Raw genomic sequence first — 21,223 nt, 5'->3', positions numbered from 1 at the left:
ATATATATATATATAATTTTAAGAAATGCATACAGTCTATTTTATTTTTTATGAATAAATTGTTAACCCAGCAAGAAATGATCAATTAAACGTCAAATCGACGTCAAATTGGTGTTGAAATCATCGTATCAATATCAATTCGACATCAATTCAATGACTCATTTCTCCTTGGATAAAATTTACTTTTTTAAAAATAAAGCTTTTTTTAAAAAATATTCTCTCTGCACGAATACTTTTTGCACTCACTGTATGTATAGAATATGAAAAAAAATGATTATTATGTTATTAAAAAGTTTTGGAATTAATTTAAGCATCGTGAAACGTCTGACCGACGACAACATATATACCTGTTCGAAACTAGCCATGCGTATGCATAAACTTGATATGTATGAACGTATCTGTGTAATAACTTACGCTAAGAGTGTAAAGTGATTTTTCACCAATTTTTATATTTGAGACATCGCCCTATGAACTGTTGCTCGGTGAATTGAATAGTTTATAATGAACAATGTATACATACTTCAATAATTATAGTACCGCGAATTGCGATCTCAAGCATTCAAGAACTGTAAAACATAAAACCATAATAAGAGTTCGAATAACCCTTAGAATATGTGTATAGATTTAACCGAACATTTATATAAAACCCCAGACGATCATTTCCTTAAATTATACGATAATAGCGATCGATCATTTGTAACATATTCATACAGACTCTCATCAAAATAAATAATCGGAGAATATGTGCAAAATGAAAAGTATAGATAACGATAAAATTTCTTCAAATAAAATGTATTAAGTACGCGAAATACTCAGTTATATACAGAAGCAATGAGCACATATTTTTACAATGAAATGCACGTTTCTATTAAGATGTTTTTTTCAGGTTCAACTATTTTTTTGATATACATATTGTACTCAAAGGACTAAAATAATAACAATGCATTTAAAAATTTGAACGGATTGATGAAGAAAAATTACATTACACCTGTTTAATTTTTAATTACACCTGTTTGTAATAAATTCTAGATTTATATAAAAATAAGAGAATTATATTTGCGTCGTCTTTATTGTTAACATATAACGTCCAATAAAAAATTCTGTTATATACAAAGCATTACACATTTTTAATTTTCCCTGCAGATAAAATAAAATTAGAAATATACAACAGAGAATTGCATAAAAAAATATTATTTGATATTTCTTTTATATAGTCATAAAAATCAAATTATTATAGGTGTATAAATAAGTTCCCATCAATTTTAGATAATGACAACAATGGTGTGTTTAAATTTCCTCATCTAATTTTTCCATTAATAAAATTGACCAATCAACATTCCGTGTATAATAATTTACAGACAATTAACTGCATTTTTAGTTTAATTGCAAATAAACGCTGCTTATTTGCCATTGCATGCTTCTTTATTCACCACTAGAAGTAACCAAAATAATTTCTAATACTTACATAAAAATAATATTATATCGAAGTAGAACGTGTCAAGATTTATATTAACAGATATATCTTCAAAAAAAAATTGTACAAATTTATTTATACACTTAACAACTTATAAATATTTTTTCATAAAAATAAACTAATAAAGTATATAAATATTTAACATACATTACATTGCTATGTCAATAGCTTTGCGAACAATTATTATTCTATTCGTTTCGAAGCAATTCATAAAATAAAATCAAATCTATAATCCAATAATATATATCCAATATAATCTATATCCAATTTATAAAATTATTGTCCTTTTATATGCTTATAAATTTTGTAATGATAACATCTTTATTCTATTATTAATCCGGCATCGAATGTAAAAGACAAACGAGATGTCGCGAGAGGTACGCGTAGATTTTATCTTCATCCATTAAACCGACTGTGAGCGACGTTCACAGTTTCATATCCGAATCATCGTGTTAAAAGGATGTGCTGCCGCGTATCGAGTTTTCCAATATCACAAAATTCTGACGCGTCGAAATTTTCACATCGATCGAAAATATTGTTTGTACATCTTTTCTCACAGAAACCCGAGAAGTAAAGCCGATATCGCAATACCGAAATCCCCCGATGTACAATGCATAAAGTTCAATTTAGTAACTTATCTCGCGCGCGAAGTAAGATATATTCTCTTGCTTCTTCTGGAACGACGTATGTTCTCCAACGAAAAGTGAGTATTGCAATATTCTCGTAATTTCCTTCCTCCTTGTTTTTGCAATGGAAAATTCCCAAGCGAGATTTGTATTGTTACAATTAAGCGTGCAATAAGCCATACTTCATGACGTACGTAATTTCCCTGTTTTGATACTAATTAACTCTCTGTGGGGCAATTTGTTAACCGCATTGATACGATATCCATATACTTCGTATGCTAAAATATGAAATATAAATACTTTATGCGAATAATATTATCGTATATTTTGTATATGTTTGAATGTCACAGTGTGACATTATATGATATACATATAATTTACTTCTTACATTTTCGAATAATAATTATTCGCATTTAATGTAAATTTCAATAATAAATAGAATATTGATTAATCCTGCAAATAGAAAATTTTTTTACTATATATTGGATACCTATTATATAGCCTAACATGTTATAAAACAAATTTGTGTAACGTATCATTGTGCAGCAAACAGTTAGATAATCTGCGTGAGTTATGGAAGACTTTTCCAGCTTAAAAAATGGATGCTTTAACTATTGCTTTATTTTCTAAAAGTAACAACAAAATATCCATTTTAAGATTTATTATCTTGTTACTTGTATATACTGTTAGGAATGTAACCATGAGCTTCCTTTATGTATAAATAAAACTCGTGGTTATGAACGAAATTAAAAGTAATGAATGATTTAACTGAAAATTAAGTTACAGTAATTACTTACATGTAATGAACATGTACATTAAATTTATGAAATTTAATGTACTTTTAATAAAATTTTATGAAAAGTACATTAAATTTCATAAATTTTCATGAAAAATACATTACCCAGCAAACGAGAATGGATTAAAATGGATTGAAATTTTTTTTTATCCGAATGCGTATTCTAAGTAGTGAATACTTTTTTGGATTTAATTGGATTCAATTGGATTCAATTAGATTCAATTGGATACAATTGAATTGAAAAATTGCATTTTCTATTCAAAATTTTGAATTGAACAGTATTCACAATTGTGTTTGTGTGCACAGAAAAAGCTAATATTATTTTTAGATTGAAAGGCATAGAGATGTATGCTCCAATGCTGCAATTCCTATAAATGAATAAAAATGCATTCAGAATTGAAAAGCATTCATTTTAACATTCGTGAATCAATATTTCTGAAAATCTGAATCCATTTCAATTCATTCTCGTTTACTGAGTAAATTTTATATATATGTACACAAATATACTTTTTAGTTATAAATACATTAAATTTAATGTAATTAAGTTCAAATTAAGTTCAAATCAATTGTGTAAGTAATTAACTTAAAATTTAATGAAATTTAAGAACATTTCTAACAGAGTACCGATCTTTTATCTTGATAAACTATTTTTCTAAACATTTTGTTAAGATTTTTTTAATTATGTATTTGTATCCGTAGAACGAAACGTAAACTTTACTTACAAACGAGATCATTGATTGCTAAGCTTTCAGTGGTCATTTGAAAATTCAATCTACCATATTAAAAGCTGAGACAAACGGAATCAAACTTTAAATAATTCTGTTCATTATTAGTTCAGACTTTCTGGTGATTGTAATAGAGTATTATAATAGAATGATAAGCAATTTTAAACAGTTTTGTGTGCTATTATTTTTTATTATTGATATTTCCCTTAAGTGTATGAGGAAACACAATTGAACTACATATTCCATATCATTTCAACATTAAATCTGATAGTGTGTGTGTGATTATTCTTTCTTTTTTTCTTTTTAAGTTAATAACACAGAATCAAAAAAATTTTTTTGAGAAACCAGACTAGAGTAGGTTCTTATACATTTTTGAATCAATAAATCCAAATTCGTAATTTTGCTCCATCACATCCAGGTTTTTAGATAATCGAGAAAAATAAAACAAAAAATATGTAAAAATTGAAACATTTCAAAAAAGAGCAAAAGTACGGCATTAAAATGCAATCACAAAACTGATTTAAATATATTTTGATACATTAAACAAAGTAAGAAGATTTTTGTTTTACTAATATTAGGTATTATGTAGCGCTTAACACATTATTAAACACATTGGTGTAAAACACAATTATGCAAATAATCATCAGACAATCTGCGTGAGTCGTTAAACTTCCAGTCTTGTTCCAGTTTTTCCAGCTTTATATTTGAAGGTAATAATCAATTGCATTTGCATCTATTTTTAAAAAGTCAAAAAAACGATGTTTTATTATAATCATATGAAATGACATTATGTTTCAGAAATGTTCCAAATTCTTGATTCAACATGCAAAAAGTAGATCCAATAACGTTTGTCTATAAAGTACTTAAAATCTTGAGAAGAGAATAAAAAATTGTGAATCTACTAAAAATCTCTTTCTTTTTTTTTTTTAAGTGATATATCGTAAAACTTAGAAAATTTTAAATGTATAATAGCTTATCTCAGTTCGATATTCACTCATTAGAAAATATTCTGTCACATGAGTAAGATGTTTATCTTGTTCATATAATCTTACTAAATTCAACGGTTCTTGACGTGATTAACATCGAATATTTGACTTAATATTCTCAGTTACTTGAACAGAAATGCAATAGCTTATAACACATATTTTGTACAGCAATGTAATATATTTTATATTTACGGTACACATGTGAATTGCTCGAAACAACAAGAACAAAATAAATAACGGATATTATCGCATAATTTTAAATTCGTACAAAAATGTAGCTTCTAAATCTGATAAAGATCGTGATAAGAGACTAAACATAGATCTTCTTAAATCTGCTACGCTAATAATGTCATTTTATCTGTTCATGTAAAGATAAGGTAAATTTGTCATGTGACGTTAAATAAGTCCATCGGTGCAACGGAAATACGCGCAGTTATATTTCATCCCAATTTCAATCAGCATCAATCCTTTTATCACGCGTTACATTCAAATCAATTCACGGAATGTGAACAACTTTATAATGTGAAATACGATTCAAAATCGCGTCGCTTATAAGATTATTCAAAAATTTAATAAGAAAATTTTTAATAGTGTAAATATTGTAAAATTGATGTATACTATGCATTTCGGAATTAAATGTCTTTGCATTTATTGAAAAAATTATTTGAGAAAAGTACAGGATTTAAATCTTTTTGACTTAGATATATAACAAAGTTATACTTTATGGAACTTCTACGAAAGAGTGAAAATAATAATGGAAGATAAAAGCCAAAGTGAGGTAGTCACAATAAAAGAACCAATAAAAATAACAAAGTCTGGCGAATCAACCGACGTCGAACCATTAAAATTGAAAGTATATCAAAAGAGATGGCTAATGCTAATTATCTACATAATTTATGCTGGAACGAATGCCTCTCAATGGATAGAATACTCAATTATAACCAATATAATTACTAGGTATCATATTTTCATCAAAATATAAACAACTTTGAATGTAAAAAAGTGTCAATGTCCTTTTTTGTATATTATTATAGGTACTATGGAGTGTCTTCAATGATGGTTCACTGGACCTCGATGTCGTTCCTGGCATTTTACGCGATGTTTATAATTCCAGCATCGTATATGACAGACAAGTACGGTCTGCGATGGACCATCATCATAGGCGCCGGTCTTAACTGCCTTGGTTCTTGGATAAAAACATTATCTATTCAACCCGATAGATTCTACCTTACTTTCATTGGTCATTCGATAGTCGCGCTCGCGCAGGTTACATCTCTTAATTCACTTCATTAATCTCTAAAAATCTTAATACTGTTACAACTTTTCCTCTGCTCCTTTTTATATTACTATTCTAAATTTTCTGAATTTATTTATAGAATAGAAATTACTTCATTTTATATTAGACTATGGTCCTGCCGTTACCAGGACGTTTGGCCGCACAATGGTTTCCTCCTAACCAACTCTCGACTGCCACATCTTTAGGTATTTTTGGTACTCAATTGGGAGTAGCGTTGGGTTTTCTTTTAGGACCTATTATAGTGAAAAATCACAAGAATCTAGATGACATTGGCAAAGATTTGACACGTTTATGCTGGATAGTCGCAATCGTCTGTACAATTGCATTCGGTCTTGTGCTTACATGTAAGTTTAACATCTATTACTAATAAAACAAGTAATAGTTTGTTAATATAAATGATTAATTCTCTCTAAATTGGAAGAAATCTGAACTGATGTGAAAAATATTTTTGTAGTATGTTTGTAGTATATTTTTCTTTATACTTTCCCAAACATAGGTAACTATTTATTAACTTAATAAAATAAAAAATCGAAATTATATATTTGAATTTAATTACAGATATATTAAAGTAAAATTTACATTTTTGCGTACGCAATGTGTTAACTTTTTGTAAATGAGATTTGAATATGTCTTTTAGACAATCATAATCATTCATAAATTCAATATTCGTCAAGGGGTAAACCGATGACTAAAATTATGTACACCAATGCCTACAGTGCCTAGTAATGCTCAAGTAATGTCCAAGTAATGCTCAAATTTTATGCCCATTAATGCCCTAGTAATACTCACTAAAGCCCACTAATATCTTAGTAATGCCTATTAATGCCTTAGTAAAACATAATAATATCGCTTATTATAATACATAATTCTGTTAAGTAACGTCCAGTAATGCTCAGTAATGCCCCAAATTTGTACACCGTAATGCGCTCCTTGGTATCCGTTAAATCAAAGTATTCCTTTATAAATATCAATTAAAAAAGCTATTATTCAATTTGTAAAATCTTTATCAAATTTTTATCGTAGACAAATATTCCAATACAGCCGATAATCCATTTTAATTTCAGTCCCTTTATATAAATTTTTATTTTTATTTATAAATAACTACAAACAAGAAGAGAAGAAGAAAAAGAAGAAAAATAAATTGCTAAATAATTAAAGATCGCTTACACCTTAGGAAAGATTATCGCGATTTAATCTTCTCAATGCTTTCAGTATTTCAGAACGAACCTAAACTGCCACCGAGTGAAACGCGGGCACTGCAAAAAATGAATCGAACGAAGAAAAGAGAGGAATTTATGGGGCCGATTAAAAGGCTGTGCAGAAACAAAAACTACATCATGCTCTGTAATTCCTACGGTTTGAACGTCGGCGTGTTAAATGTTGTGTCTACATTGCTGAATCAGATATTCCTCGCACATTTTGAGGTGAGCAAATAAACCTCGATGCAGCAAATCAAACATAAAATGAGAGAAATTCGAACAAATATTTATAAATTAATGTCAACATCTGAAAATATTTTCATACATTTTTGCAAATATCTAAAAGGTAAGATATACATATCGCACATGTGTTTTAGAATGGAGAAGAAGATGCAGGCAGAATTGGTTTAGCCTTAATTCTCACCGGTATGGCTGGTTCCATTAGTTTTGGTATTATCCTTGATAAAACGCATAAATTCAAGTAAGAAAAAATATTTTCTTATTAGTAAGAAAAACATTTGCAATGATCATAAAAATCTAATTTAAATTTACTTTATTATAAATCATTGCATTGGAAACATCAGCTAATGTTTCCAATTTTCAGACAAACTGCTGTGACTGTATATTTTCTTACACTTTGTGGTCAAATATTATTTGCGGTGTTTACTTGCATGGGTATAAAATGGATGGTATATGTGTCGGCAATCTTCTTAGGGTAAAATATCGATATTCAAATTTGTACTCATATTAAAATTATTAATGCTTTAGAAATTATTATGTAATTATGTAAAATAACAGAAATTTGTTAATGATTTAGTAAACTGTAATTGTTCTCACTATTTTTATTAACATTTAAAGTTCGCTTTTTTCAATGCACATCAAATTGTAATATAAAGCAATACAGATTTTTATCATATTTATTTAGAGTTTTATATGTTTATATGTTTATTAAATTACTTTTTTATTACATTTTATTTCAGATATTTTTTATATTATAACATTATCTGTCAGCAATCTTAGGCGATATCTTCAATATTTTATTATTCGTTACAGATACTTTATGTCAGGATATCTAGCAATGGGATATGATTTGTGCACCGAATATACGTATCCAGAGTCGGAAAATATATCTGCAGGACTTCTCAATATAACAACCAGTATTTACGGCATTATACTCATTATATCGTTAGAATCATTAATGAACACGTACGGCGACATTCCAGTGCACATTGGATTATGCTTGGCTTTGTTGCTCGGTTTCATTTTGACCGCTATAACAAAAAATGAGCAGAGACGACAAGACGCAAGAAAGAAGGCTCAGTATGAAAGAATCGCAAGAATTGAAATGAATGTCAATGACATTCCAGAAACGAATCAACTTACTTATAGCATTACTTAATTATCACAAATAATCTTATTAAATCTTTTAATACCATAAGAGATTTCAAATGCAATATGATTTTATTCATATTCTAATTTTTATTAATCTTTTATTTTCTAAATAAATATATTACCTACAATAAAGTGACTAAAAAAATTAATCTCACATTCTGCGTGCGCAAATGATAATTACACGTTTCTTTTTAAGAGAACTGTATGTGAAATCCTTTTTATTTACAAAAGAAATTCTTGCCAATAATATGGCGCATACTTTGATATTTCCTCTTCTATAAAAAGGAAATAAATTTCTCCAACAGGATTAATATTATAGTAGACAGAAAAAAGAATTTAATACCATATAATATCATTAACAAAATAATCAACAAGCATGTCATTGCATTGCACATCATTATATTGCATATCATTGATATACGAAGAATTTTTTTCTTAATATTTTCAATTGCTTGAACAGAAATACAATAGCACATTTTTTTATATCGCAATGCAATTTATATTTACACTACACGTGTGAATTGTTCGTAACAACATATAAAATAAATAACTGATATTATCGCATAGTTATTTTAAAATCGTACAAAAATATACAGCTTCTGATTCTAATAAATATCGTGATAAGAGACTAAGCACACATCTTTTTAAATCTTTAAGTTAATAGTGTCATTTTATCTTCGTATATAGATAACGTAAATTTGTCATGTGACATTAAACAAGTCTATCTTTGCAACGGAAACATTACAAGACACGCAGTTATATTGCATCTCAATTTCAATTAGTATCAATTCTTTTATCATTGCGTATCACTTTCAACTCAATTCACGAAATATGAAAAATTGTATACCATGAAATACGATTTTAAATCGCGCTTATAAAATGATTATGCAAGATTTAATAAGGAAATCTTTGATAGTGCCATTAAAATTGTATAATTTGATGTATACTACGCATTCCAAAATTAAATATCTACATTTATTGAAAAAATAATTTGAGAAAAGTGCAGAATTTAAATTTTTTTAACTTAAATAGATACACATCAAAGTTATTTTAACGGAATTTATTTTACAAAAGAGTGAAAATAATAATGGAAGATAAAAGCCAAAACGAAGTACTAACAACAAAAGATCCAACAAAAATAATAAAATCTGACGAATCAACCGACGTCGAATCATTAAAATTGAAAGTATATAAAAAGAGGTGGCTAATGCTGATCATCTACATGATTTATAATGGAACGAATTCTTCTCAATGGATAGAATACTCGATTATAACCAACGTAGTTACTAGGTATCATATTTTCCTCAAAATAAGAACAATTTTGAATGTAAAAGTGTCAATGCCCTTTATGTGTATTATTTAGATATTATGGAGTGTCTTCGATGATGGTTGATTGGACCTCGATGTTGTTTTTGGCAATTTACGCGGTGTTCATCTTTCCAGCGTCGTATGTGACAAATAAATGTGGTCTGCGATGGACCATCATCATAGGCGCTGGTCTTAACTGTCTTGGTTCCTGGATAAAAATATTGTCCGTTCAACCCGATAGGTTTTACGTTGTTTTCATTGGTCATTCGATAGTCGCACTCGCACAGGTGATATCTCCTAAATTACTTGATTAATGTCTAAAAATATTGATCTTGTTATCATTACAATTTTTTTTCTATCTTCTTCTTATGATTATGTTGTTATTCTATCTTCTTTATATTATATTTATTTAGAAAGTAGTAATCAGTTCATTTTATATATTAGACTTTGGTACTGCCGTTACCCGGACGCTTGGCCGCACAATGGTTTCCTTCAACCCAACTTTCAACTGCCACGTCTTTGGGTATTTTTGGCAATCAAGTGGGAATAGCATTAGGATTTCTTTTAGGACCTGTAATAGTAAAAAATCATAACAATCTGGATGATATCGGCAAAGATTTATCACGTTTATGCTGGATAGTCGCAATCGTCGGCACAATTGTACTCGTTCTTGTGCTTACATGTAAGTTTAACATTCACATTAGAGGAAAGTCACCGATATCACTTTGTTTTTAAACAATATTTCTTAAACAAAAGGTAAAAATAAAACTTTAAAAACACAAGTACAAACTAAAAAATGTTTTCTATGAGATAGTATAAGTTTTAATACTGTTTGCAATTTTGCAATAATTAATTTTTTCGTAAGATAAGCAAAAATGAGCGTTTGACAAAAATCTTCAAAACTGACAGTAGGCAGTAATGCTACGTATTCCTATTCTTTTTCTTTTTACAGGAATTATCTGTTAAAATACAAGCGAATATATAGGATATATTCCAGAATCTTTTCACTCTTCGTTATAAAACATTTTTATTGAATTACATGCATATTTACTTTATGTTGTTCTGCAAGATGCAAATATGTAACGCGAATTTTTCAAGAATTTTTCCATATATGCACAATTATCTTCGGTTCCAATAGAAAAAGAGCTATTTGATACTAAAGTAACATTATAAAGGTTAAGTTACCTCATGATCTATTTTTACAAACAGATATAGCGGTTTACGCTGCACCTCAATTTTAATTTTTAATTTGAAAATCGTATTATGAAAAAAAATAATATAAATAAAACTAATTTAGGAAATTACAAGCATTTAAAAGACGTAATATTATCAATAATATAGTCTATTATTTAAACTACGCAATTTGCAAAATAAAATCGTAAGAATTTTATTTTTGCATTCGTAGAATTCATTTTTAACTTATTTGATATAGAAACAAGCCATATACACGAATTATTATTTATACTTCTTTAATTAAACAGGTCATGATTTTATTAGTATTAATAAAATATGCAATAGTTAGTTTCTGAGAAATAAAGGGGTGTCACTTTTGGAGACCTACGTCAATATCAGCGACTTTCCTCTACTAATAGAATAAATAGTGATCACTAGTGATTAATTCTTATCTAAAATGGAAGAGATTTAACCTTATATGAAAAATATTTTTGTAGTTTCTTTATACTTTTCCACAAATAGATAATCATTCTTTAATTTTAATTTAATAAAATAATAAAGAGTCCAAATTATATTTATGAATTACATATATTAATATATTAATATAAAATTTACATTTTTGTGTATGTAATGTGTTCACATTTTGTAACTAAAGTTTAAACGAGTCTTTTAGACAATCATTCATAATCAGTAGCCGTTAATCCGAAGTATTCCCTTATCAATTAAAACAGCTATCCTTCAATATATCTATCAAATTTTTAACGTAAACCAATATTCCAGTACAGTCGATAATCTTAATTTCTTTAATCTCAGATCCTTTATCTTGGTTTTTATTTATCTTAGGTAATTCACACACAAGGAGAAGAGAAGAAGAAGAAGAATAAACCATTAAATCAAATAATTAAAATAATTAACTCACATCCCAGGAAAGATTAATTAGAAAGAAAGATTAATTAGAAGAAAAATTATCATAATTTAATCGTCTCAATATATTTCGTATCAGTATTTCAGAACGAACCTGATCTACCACCGAGTGAGACGCGGGCACTGCAAAAAATGAATCGGACAGAGAAGAAAGAGGAATTCGTGGAGCCAATTAAAAGGCTTTGCAGAAACAAAAACTACATCATGCTCTGTAATTCCTATGGTTTGAATATCGGCGTGTTAAATGCTGTGTCTACATTGCTGAATCAGATATTCCTCGCACATTTTGAGGTGAGCAAATAAATCTCGATGTAACAGATCAAACATAAAATGAGAGAAATTCGAACAAATATTTAAAAATATATAAAATTTCTAAATTTATGTCAGCAAAATATAATGTCTGAAAATATTTTTATATATTTTTATAAATATATCTAAAGAGCAAGATATATTAACGATCGCACATGAGTTTTAGAATGGAGAAGAAGATGCAGGCAGAATTGGCTTAGCCTTAACTCTCACCGGTATGGCCGGTTCTATTAGTTTTGGTTTCATCCTTGATAAAACGCATAAATTCAAGTAAGAAAAACATTTGCAATTGTCATAAAAATTTTAATTAAATTTACTTTATCATAAATCATGCATTTGAAACATCAACTAATAATTTAAATATATTTTCAATTTTTAGACAAACTGCCGTGATGGTATATTTTCTTACACTTTGTGGTCAAATATTATTTGCGGTGTTTACTTGCATGGGTATAAAATGGATGGTATACGTGTCAGCGACTTTCTTAGGGTAATAAACATTCATATAAACATAAACATTAACATTCAAATTTGTGCCCATATTAAAAATATTATATTAATATTTCAAAAATGTATTACAATAATTACGTAATTATGAAAAACAATAGAAGTTCATTTTTTAACAATTTAGTAAATTATAATTGTTGTTTTTACTGTTTTTATTAATGTTAAAGTTCTCTTTTCAATGCATATCAAACAAATTGTGATATAAAGCACACAGCTGTAAAGTTTTATCATATTTATTTCTTTTTAATATATTCTTTTAATAATTCTTTTTAATATATTCTATTTGTTATTTATTTTAAATATCTAATTATCTGTCAAAAATCTTAGATAATATCTATTACATTTTATTATTCGTTACAGATACTTTATGTCGGGATATCTAGCTCTGGGATATGATTTATGCACTGAATATACGTATCCAGAATCGGAAAATATACCTGCGGGACTTCTTTACATAACATCCAATATTTATGGCATTATACTCATTATATCGTTAGAATCATTAATGAATACGTACGGCGATATTCCAGTGCACATCGGATTATGCTTGGCTTTGTTACTCGGTTTCATTTTGACCGCTATAACAAAAGACGAGCAGAGACGACAAGATGCGAGGAAGAAGGTTCAATACGAAGAAATCGCAAGAATTGAAAAGAACGATGACGTTCCAGAATCGAATCAACTTACTTATAGCATTACTTAATCGTCATAAATAAATTAAATTAAATCTTTCAATACTAATCAATTTTGAAATCAATATGATCTTAATTATGTGCTAATTTTTATCGATGTTTCACCTTCTAAATAGTATATTACCTACAATAAAATAACAAAAAAAAATTAATCTCACATTACGTGCACAGATGAAAATTTGACGTTGTCTTTTAAAAAAACTGTATGTTCTTTTTTTTTTTACAAAAGAAACTCTTGCCAACAACAACATGATACTTTGCCTCTTCTATAAAAAGGAAATAGATTTCTCCTACAAAATTATCTTTATAATATGGCAAAAAAAACAAATTTAACATCATATATTATCATTAACGAAATAATTAATCAATCTTGCGTAACATTAAAATTAAATATACGAAAATTCTCCTTTTTTAGAAATTATTAATCATCATCAATTTTTTATCTTCATTTTTACTTAATTGTTCTTATTATTTTATTCTTATTATTTATATTTCGTTTCACGTATTGAGAGGTAAATTATTTGTAACTATAATTATGTATTATTATAATTATGATTACAACTACTATAATGTTAATAATAACTATATGTGTAGTTTTAAATCAATATACATATATACAATACATGTATACAATATACATATATACAGTTGGCAACCAGAAATGGCTATAATTATAGTTATTATAATTATAAAAATGATATTAAAATTATTATGAAAAATGATTTAAAGAATCACGTAATGCCTTACGACTATATAATTATAGTTAGATAATTATATAGTCGTAAGGCATTACGTGATTTACAAAGAACTTTTCTCTTAACGTGATCAATTGCTTGAACAAAAATACAATAGCACACATGTTTGTTACAATGTAATGAACTTTTACTTATACTGTGCGTGCAAATTGTTCAGTACTATATAAATGAAATAACGCATACTATCATATAATTGTTTTTTTAAAATCGTACAAAAACACAGTTTCTGAATCTGATAAAAATCTTGTTAAGACTAAGTACAAATTTTTTTAAAGCTTTACGCTAATAATGTTTTATTTGTACAGATAATTCATGTACAGATAAGGTAAGTTTATCGATTTAAACGAGTGTATTTGTACATCGGAAATATTACACAACGCACAGTTACATTTCATCTCAATTTCAGTCAACACCACCTCAATTTTACCAATCCTTTTATCGTTGCGTCAAAATCAATTCGCGAAATGTAAAAAATTTTTTAAATACGATCCTAAATTGCGTCGCCTATAACATTGTTATTTAAGATATGATAAAAAATCTTTCATAGTGTAATGTTATAAAATTGTACAATTTGATTTGATACTAAGAATTCCAGAATTAAATACAATATTATTACACTTATTGAAAAAATATTTTAAGAAAAGTGTATAATTGAAAGTGTATATTCTTTCAATTTAAATAAACATACATCAAAGATATAGTATACGAAACTTATTTTGCAATAGAGTAAAAATATTGTAACATGATGGAAGATAAAAGCCAAAGCGAGGTACTCACAATAAAAGATGCAATAAAAATAATAAAGTCTGACGAATCAATCGACGTCGAACCATTAAAATTGAAAGTGTATAAAAAGAGGTGGCTAATGCTAATCATCTATATGATTTATTCTGGATCAAATTCTTTTCAATGGATAGAATACTCGATTATAACCAACGTAATTACTAGGTACCATATTTTCCTCAAAATAAGAACAATTTTGAATGTAAAAGTGTCAATGCCTTTTATGTGTATTATTTAGATATTATGGAGTATCTTCGATGATGATTGATTGGACCTCGATGTTGTTTTTGGCAATTTACACAGTGTTCATCTTTCCAGCGTCGTATATGACAGACAAGTGCGGTCTGCGGTGGACCATCATCATAGGTGCTGGTATTAATTGTCTGGGTACCTGGATAAAAATGTTTTCCATTCAACCCGATAGAATTTACGTTGTTTTTATTGGTCAATCGATAGTCGCACTCGCGCAGGTAACATCTCTTAAATTATTTGATTAATCTCTGAAAATTTGGATATCGTTATAACTTTTTCCTATCCTCCTTTTTATGGATATATTATTATTATATTACTTTATATTATGTGCCATGTTTATTTTTTAGAGAGTAGTAATTAGTTCATTTTATATATTAGACTATGATTCTGCCGTTACCAGGACGCTTGGCCGCGCAATGGTTTCCTCCTACCCAACTCTCGACCGCCACATCTTTGAGTATTTTTGGCAATCAATTGGGAGTAGCGTTGGGTTTTCTTTTAGGGCCTATAATAGTGAAAAATCACAACAATCTGGATGACATCGGCAAAGATTTGTCACGTTTATGCTGGATGGTCGCAATCGTCTGCACAATTGCATTCGCTCTTGTGCTTACGTGTAAGTTCATCGTCTATTAATGAAACAAGTAGTAGTTTATAAATATAAGTGTTTAATTCTCACATAAAATTAAACAGATCTGAACTGATGTGAATAACATTTTCCTAGTTTTTTTATATTCTCCCACACATAAGAAATCATTCTTTAACTTAATAAAATAATGAAGAATTTTAACTGAAACTTTGGTAAATGAGATTTGAATATATCTTTTCAATCATTTGACAATCATTTATGAATGATATTAAATCGAAGCAATATCTTATAAATATTAATTTTTTAAAAAATTATAATAAACTGTCTTTCTTTTCAATATATCTATCAAATTGTTAACTTAAATTTTCTAATAAAGCTAATAATCATTTTAGGTCTCCTTTTATCCGGGTTTTAATTTTTATTTTTCACAGCTACGTAATGAACACATGTTACATATCTATTAAATGTATCTATTAAATGTAATTTTCTATTCAATAATATAACTGTAATATAATACACGTGTGTTATAATTATATTGTGGAATTACACCTAAATATGTTACATGTACCTATGTGTAACTGAGTAACTACACACACAAACAGAAGAGAAGAGGAAGAAGAACAATAAACCGCGAAATAATTAAAGATCCCTCACATCCCAGAAAGATTATCACGTTTTAATCTTCTCACTGTGCTTACGTACCAGTATTTCAGAACGGACCGAAACTACCGCCGAGCAAAACGCGGGCATTGCAAAAAATGAATCGGACGAAGAAAAGAGAAAAATTCATGGAACCGATTAAAAGGCTCTACAGAAACAAAAACTTCATTATGCTCTGTAATTCCTATGGTTTAAATATCGGTGTATTCAATGTTATGTCTACATTACTCAATCAGATATTCCTCGCACACTTTGAGGTGAGCAAATGAATCTCGATGCAGCAGAACATTATTAAAAAAAATGTCAGCAATATCTAAATATATATTTATATATTTTTGTATACGTATCTAAAAGAAAGATGTATGTGTAAGATATCAAATATATTTTAGAATGGAGAAGAAGATGCAGGTAGAATTGGCTTAATCATGATTCTTACCGGTATGATCGGTTCTGTCAGTTTTGGTATTATTCTTGATAAAACGCATAAATACAAGTAAGAAAAACATTTATAATTGTCTAAAAAAATTTAAATTTAAATTTAAATTTAAATTTAATTTTTCCAAATTATTTCCCAATTTAATGTATTTCTAATGTATTATATTTCTCAATTTAAATTTATTTTATCCTAAATTATGCGCTGGAAATATTAGCAACGATTTATATTTCCAATTTTCAGACAAACTGCCGTGACTGTATATTTTCTTACATTTTGTGGTCAAATATTATTCACGGTGTTTACTTGCATGGGTATAAAATGGATGGTATACGTGTCGGCGATTTTCTTAGGGTAACATATTGACATCCATATTTATGATCATATTAAAAATATTAATATTTCAAAAAATGTATTATGTAAAACGAGTTAACCTTTTAATAATTTAGTAAAATATAATTGTTGCTCTCTGTTTTTATTAACGTCTTTAAGGTCTTTTTTTTCAATATATCAAACAAATTGTAATAAAAAACAATTGTAGAGTTTAAAATCATATTCATTCGGAACTTGTTTATTACATTTTATTTGATATATAAATTTTAAATATTATCTGTCAAAAGTCTTAGGGGATTTACATTCTATTATACGTTATAGATACTTTATGTCGGGATATCTGGCAATGGGATTTGATTTGTGCACTGAATTTACGTATCCAGAGTCGGAAAATATACCTGCGGGTCTTCTCAACATAACAACCAGCATTTACGGCATTATACTGATTACATCATTAGGATTATTAATGAACATATACGGCGACATTCCGGTGCACATCTGCTTATGCTTGGCTTTGCTACTCGGTTTCATTTTGACTGCTATAACAAAAGACAAGCAGAGACGACAAGACGCAATAAAGAGAGCTCAATTTGAAAGAATCGCTAGAATTGAAAAGCAAACCGACGGCGTTCCAGAAATGACTCAATTAACTTATAGCATTATTTAATTATTACAAATAATCTTATTAATCTTTCAATACTAATAAATTTTGAAACCAATATCATTTCATTCATGTTTTAATTTTTATTAATGTTTCTTAACTAATATAGTATAATAAAATGGTTAAAAAACTTCATCTCACAATGTATGTGCGAGATGAAAATTACACATTGCTTTTTAAAAAAAAACCATATGTTAAATTTTCTTTTTTTTTTTTACAAAAAGAATTCTTTGCTAACAAGTAATATACCTTCATATTACCTCTACCATAAAACGGAATGAGAGTTTTCCAAGAAGATTGACTTTACAATATGATAGAAAAAAAGATTTAACACCACATAGTAACGTTAACAAAATAATCAACGTTTCTTGCATAATTTCAAATTAAAACTTGATAATTTATCGTTTTAGAAATTATAAATGGTCATCAATTCATTTTAATTGTTACTTAATTGTACTAGTTACATTTTGGTATAATATTTCATTTTACGCATTGAGAGAAAAACTGTTTGATGTTTTAATTATAAACTGTTTTGATGTTATAATTATAATTATTACTATAAATAAGATTACGAAATAAGAACTGATTACTATAATATTAGTCAGGCCTGTAAAATTTGAGCTCCGGAAAAAAAACGTGAAGTCATTTTTTCGAAAAGATTCAATATAAAATTTCAAGAACTGTAAAGTGTTGATAAGTGTCACACGCTCAGATGCGTATCATACTTTATAGTCCCCGAAGTCTTACATTGAATTTATTGCGTCATTGGCTTTGCGTTTTGATTCTGGAGCTAAAATTAGATAAACCTAATTTTAGTAATAGTAACTATATGTATAATCCTATCAACAAATATGTAATTGGTAACCAAAAATTATTATAATTATAGTTATTATATAATATATAAGCATAAAAATAAATTCATCATAAAAAACAATTTAAATAGCTGTAATTATACAGTCGCATCAGCATAATTTATATCAAACTTTTGTCTCCCAATTGCTTGAACAAAAATGCAATAGCACATTTTATATGGCAATGTAATGCATTTTATATTTACACTATACATGTAAATTATTCAATACCACAAGAATAAAATAAATAACACATAATATTACAGTTGTTTTAAAAACGAAAAAAAGTGCTATTTCTGAATCTGATAAAAATCGTGATAAGACTAAGTATAAATCTTCTTAGATCTGCAAGTTAATAACATTACTTTATTTGTTCATGTATAGATAAGGTAAATTGTCATGTGATATTAAACGAGTATATCGGTACAATAGAAATCTTATATGACTTGCAGTTACATTTCATCTCAATTTCAATCAATACCAATCTTTTTATCCTTGTGTCATTTTCAAATTCACGAAATGTGAAGAATTTTGTAACGTTAAATACGATTCTAAATCGCGCCACTTACATAAGATCATTATTATAATAAGACAGTCTTTGATAGTGTAATTAACAGTATGAAATTGTACAATTTGATATATACTACGCATTTTAGAACTAAATGCTTTTGCACAAAACGAATTTCAAGAAAAGTATAGGATTTAAATTTATAGGTATAAGATTTAAAAGTATAGGATATAAATTTTTTCAACTTAAATAGATACACATCAAAGTTATACTTTACGGAACTTATTTTGCAAAAGAGAGTGAAAATAATAATGGAAGATAAAAGCCAGAGCGAAGTACTCACAAAAAAAAATCTAACAAAAATAATAGAGTCTGGCGAACCAACCAACGTCAAACAATTAAAATTGAAAGTGTACAAAAAAAGGTGGCTAATGTTAATTATCTTCATGATTTATGCTGGATCAAATTCTCAATGGATAGAATACTCGATTATAACCAACATAGTTATTAGGTATCATATTTTTCCCAAAATAAGAACAATTTTGAATGTAAAAGTCAATGCCCTTTTTTATGTACTATTTAGGTATTATGGAGTGTCTTCGATGATGGTTGACTGGACCTCGATGTCATTTATGGCATTTTACATAGCATTTATATTTCCAGCGTCGTACATGACAGACAAATGCGGTCTGCGATGGACTATCACTATAGGCGCCGGTCTTAACTGTCTTGGTGCCTGGATAAAAACATTGTCCATTCAACCCGATAGATTCTACGTTGCTATCATCGGTCATTCAATAGTCGCTCTTGCGCAGGTTATATCTTTTAATTTACTTTAATTTACTCTATCAAAAATCTTGATACTATTACAACTTTGTTCTTTCCTCCTTTTTTATGGTTAGATCTTTACTCTATATTCTCTACAATTTATTTAGAAAATACTAATTTTATTTATTTTGTCAGACTACAGTGCTACCAATACCAGGACGATTGGCCGCGCAATGGTTTCCTCCTACCCAACTCTCGACCGCCACATCTTTGAGTATTTTTGGCAATCAATTTGGAGTGGCGTTGTGTTTTCTTTTAGGGCCTATAATAGTGAAAAATCATGACAATTTGGATGATATCGGCAAAGATTTGTCACGTTTATGCTGGATGGTCGCAATCGTCTGCACAATTGCATTCGCTCTTGTGCTTACGTGTAAGTTCATCATCTATTATTAATAAAACAAGTAATAGTTCGATAATATAAATATTTAATTCTGATTTAAAATTAAACAGATCTGAGCTGATGCAAAAAATGTTTTTCTAATTTTTTTATACTCTCCCACACATGGGAAATCAATTTTTAACTTAATAAAATAATAAAGAACCAAAATTATGTATTTGTATTACTTTTTTTTGTATTTTTTTTTTGTTTTTGTATTTTATATTAATATAAAATTTATACTTTTATGTACCTACGCAATGTATTAACTTTGGTAAATGATATTTGAATGTGTCTTTCAGATCATTTATAATTGTTCTAAGTAACCTCTTCTAAATATTAATTGAAAAAAACTATCCTTCAATATATCTATCTAATTTTTAATGTACTGAAATTTTTCAATACAGCCTATCCACTTTAATCTCAATTCCTTTATCCGGGTTTTTATTTTTATTTATTCCAGCTATATAATCACACACAAAGAGAGGAGAAGCGAAAGAAGGACGATAAACCGTTAATTAATTAAAGATCGCTCACTCCAGGAAAAATTATCGCGTTTTAATCTTCTCAATGTGCTTTTGTATCAGTATTTCAGAACGAACCAAGACTACCGCCGAGCGAGACACGGGCATTGCAAAAAATGAATCGGATGAAGAAAAGAGAGGAATTCGTGGAGCCGATTAAAGGGCTTTGCAGAAACAAAAACTTTATCATGCTTTGTAATTCCTATGGTTTGAACGTTGGTGTATTTATTGCTGTGTCTACTTTACTCAATCAGATATT

General features: G+C 28.0%; 4 protein-coding genes across 4 annotated transcripts in view; all 4 read left to right on the top strand.

The window, feature by feature from the left end:
- The first annotated feature begins 1,934 nt into the window (after positions 1–1,934).
- Positions 1,935–8,502, top strand: LOC108691176 (feline leukemia virus subgroup C receptor-related protein 2-like). Its single transcript, XM_018198833.1, is given in 8 exon segments — positions 1,935–2,169; positions 5,342–5,564; positions 5,642–5,873; positions 6,011–6,248; positions 7,117–7,328; positions 7,481–7,584; positions 7,708–7,818; positions 8,157–8,502. Coding segments are annotated over 8 exon segments (1,701 nt in total).
- Positions 8,503–9,481: 979 nt separating this feature from the next.
- Positions 9,482–13,419, top strand: LOC108691173 (feline leukemia virus subgroup C receptor-related protein 2-like). The gene is made up of 7 exons (XM_018198831.1): positions 9,482–9,785; positions 9,859–10,090; positions 10,248–10,485; positions 11,980–12,191; positions 12,376–12,479; positions 12,589–12,699; positions 13,077–13,419. Exons 1-7 carry the CDS (start codon positions 9,583–9,585, stop codon positions 13,417–13,419), a joined length of 1,443 nt encoding a protein of 480 aa, XP_018054320.1. The 5' UTR covers positions 9,482–9,582.
- A 1,486-nt stretch (positions 13,420–14,905) lies between these two features.
- LOC108691140 (feline leukemia virus subgroup C receptor-related protein 2-like) lies at positions 14,906–17,880 on the top strand. Its single transcript, XM_018198795.1, has 7 exons — positions 14,906–15,111; positions 15,185–15,416; positions 15,577–15,814; positions 16,493–16,704; positions 16,837–16,940; positions 17,124–17,234; positions 17,535–17,880. Exons 1-7 carry the CDS (start codon positions 14,906–14,908, stop codon positions 17,878–17,880), a joined length of 1,449 nt encoding a protein of 482 aa, XP_018054284.1.
- Positions 17,881–19,544: 1,664 nt separating this feature from the next.
- Positions 19,545–21,223, top strand: part of LOC108691174 (feline leukemia virus subgroup C receptor-related protein 2-like) — a 10,217-nt gene continuing 8,538 nt past the window's right edge. Inside the window, 4 exon segments of the mRNA XM_018198832.1 lie at positions 19,545–19,744; positions 19,817–20,048; positions 20,197–20,434; positions 21,028–21,222. Of these exon segments, the coding sequence (XP_018054321.1) occupies positions 19,545–19,744; positions 19,817–20,048; positions 20,197–20,434; positions 21,028–21,222 (865 nt within the window).

This window comes from Atta colombica, unplaced genomic scaffold (genome assembly GCF_001594045.1).
Source record: "Atta colombica isolate Treedump-2 unplaced genomic scaffold, Acol1.0 scaffold41, whole genome shotgun sequence".
Lineage (NCBI taxonomy): Eukaryota > Metazoa > Arthropoda > Insecta > Hymenoptera > Formicidae > Atta > Atta colombica.
The sequence above is the reverse complement of the archived record's forward strand: the minus strand, read 5'-3'. Positions and strand labels throughout refer to the sequence as shown.

What these genes read in the sequence shown, in the direction of transcription:
- LOC108691140 (XM_018198795.1), top strand. Translation starts at nt 14,906, where the DNA reads ATGATGGAAGATAAAAGCCAAAGCGAGGTACTCACAATAAAAGATGCA. An exon ending in GATAAAACGCATAAATACAA is followed by an intron (nt 16,941 to 17,123) that starts GTAAGAAAAACA and finishes TCCAATTTTCAG; the next exon opens with ACAAACTGCCGTGACTGTAT. An exon ending in GTGTCGGCGATTTTCTTAGG is followed by an intron (nt 17,235 to 17,534) that starts GTAACATATTGA and finishes TATACGTTATAG; the next exon opens with ATACTTTATGTCGGGATATC.
- LOC108691173 (XM_018198831.1), top strand. Translation starts at nt 9,583, where the DNA reads ATGGAAGATAAAAGCCAAAACGAAGTACTAACAACAAAAGATCCAACA. An exon ending in CGATAGTCGCACTCGCACAG is followed by an intron (nt 10,091 to 10,247) that starts GTGATATCTCCT and finishes TTTATATATTAG; the next exon opens with ACTTTGGTACTGCCGTTACC. An exon ending in GTGTCAGCGACTTTCTTAGG is followed by an intron (nt 12,700 to 13,076) that starts GTAATAAACATT and finishes TATTCGTTACAG; the next exon opens with ATACTTTATGTCGGGATATC.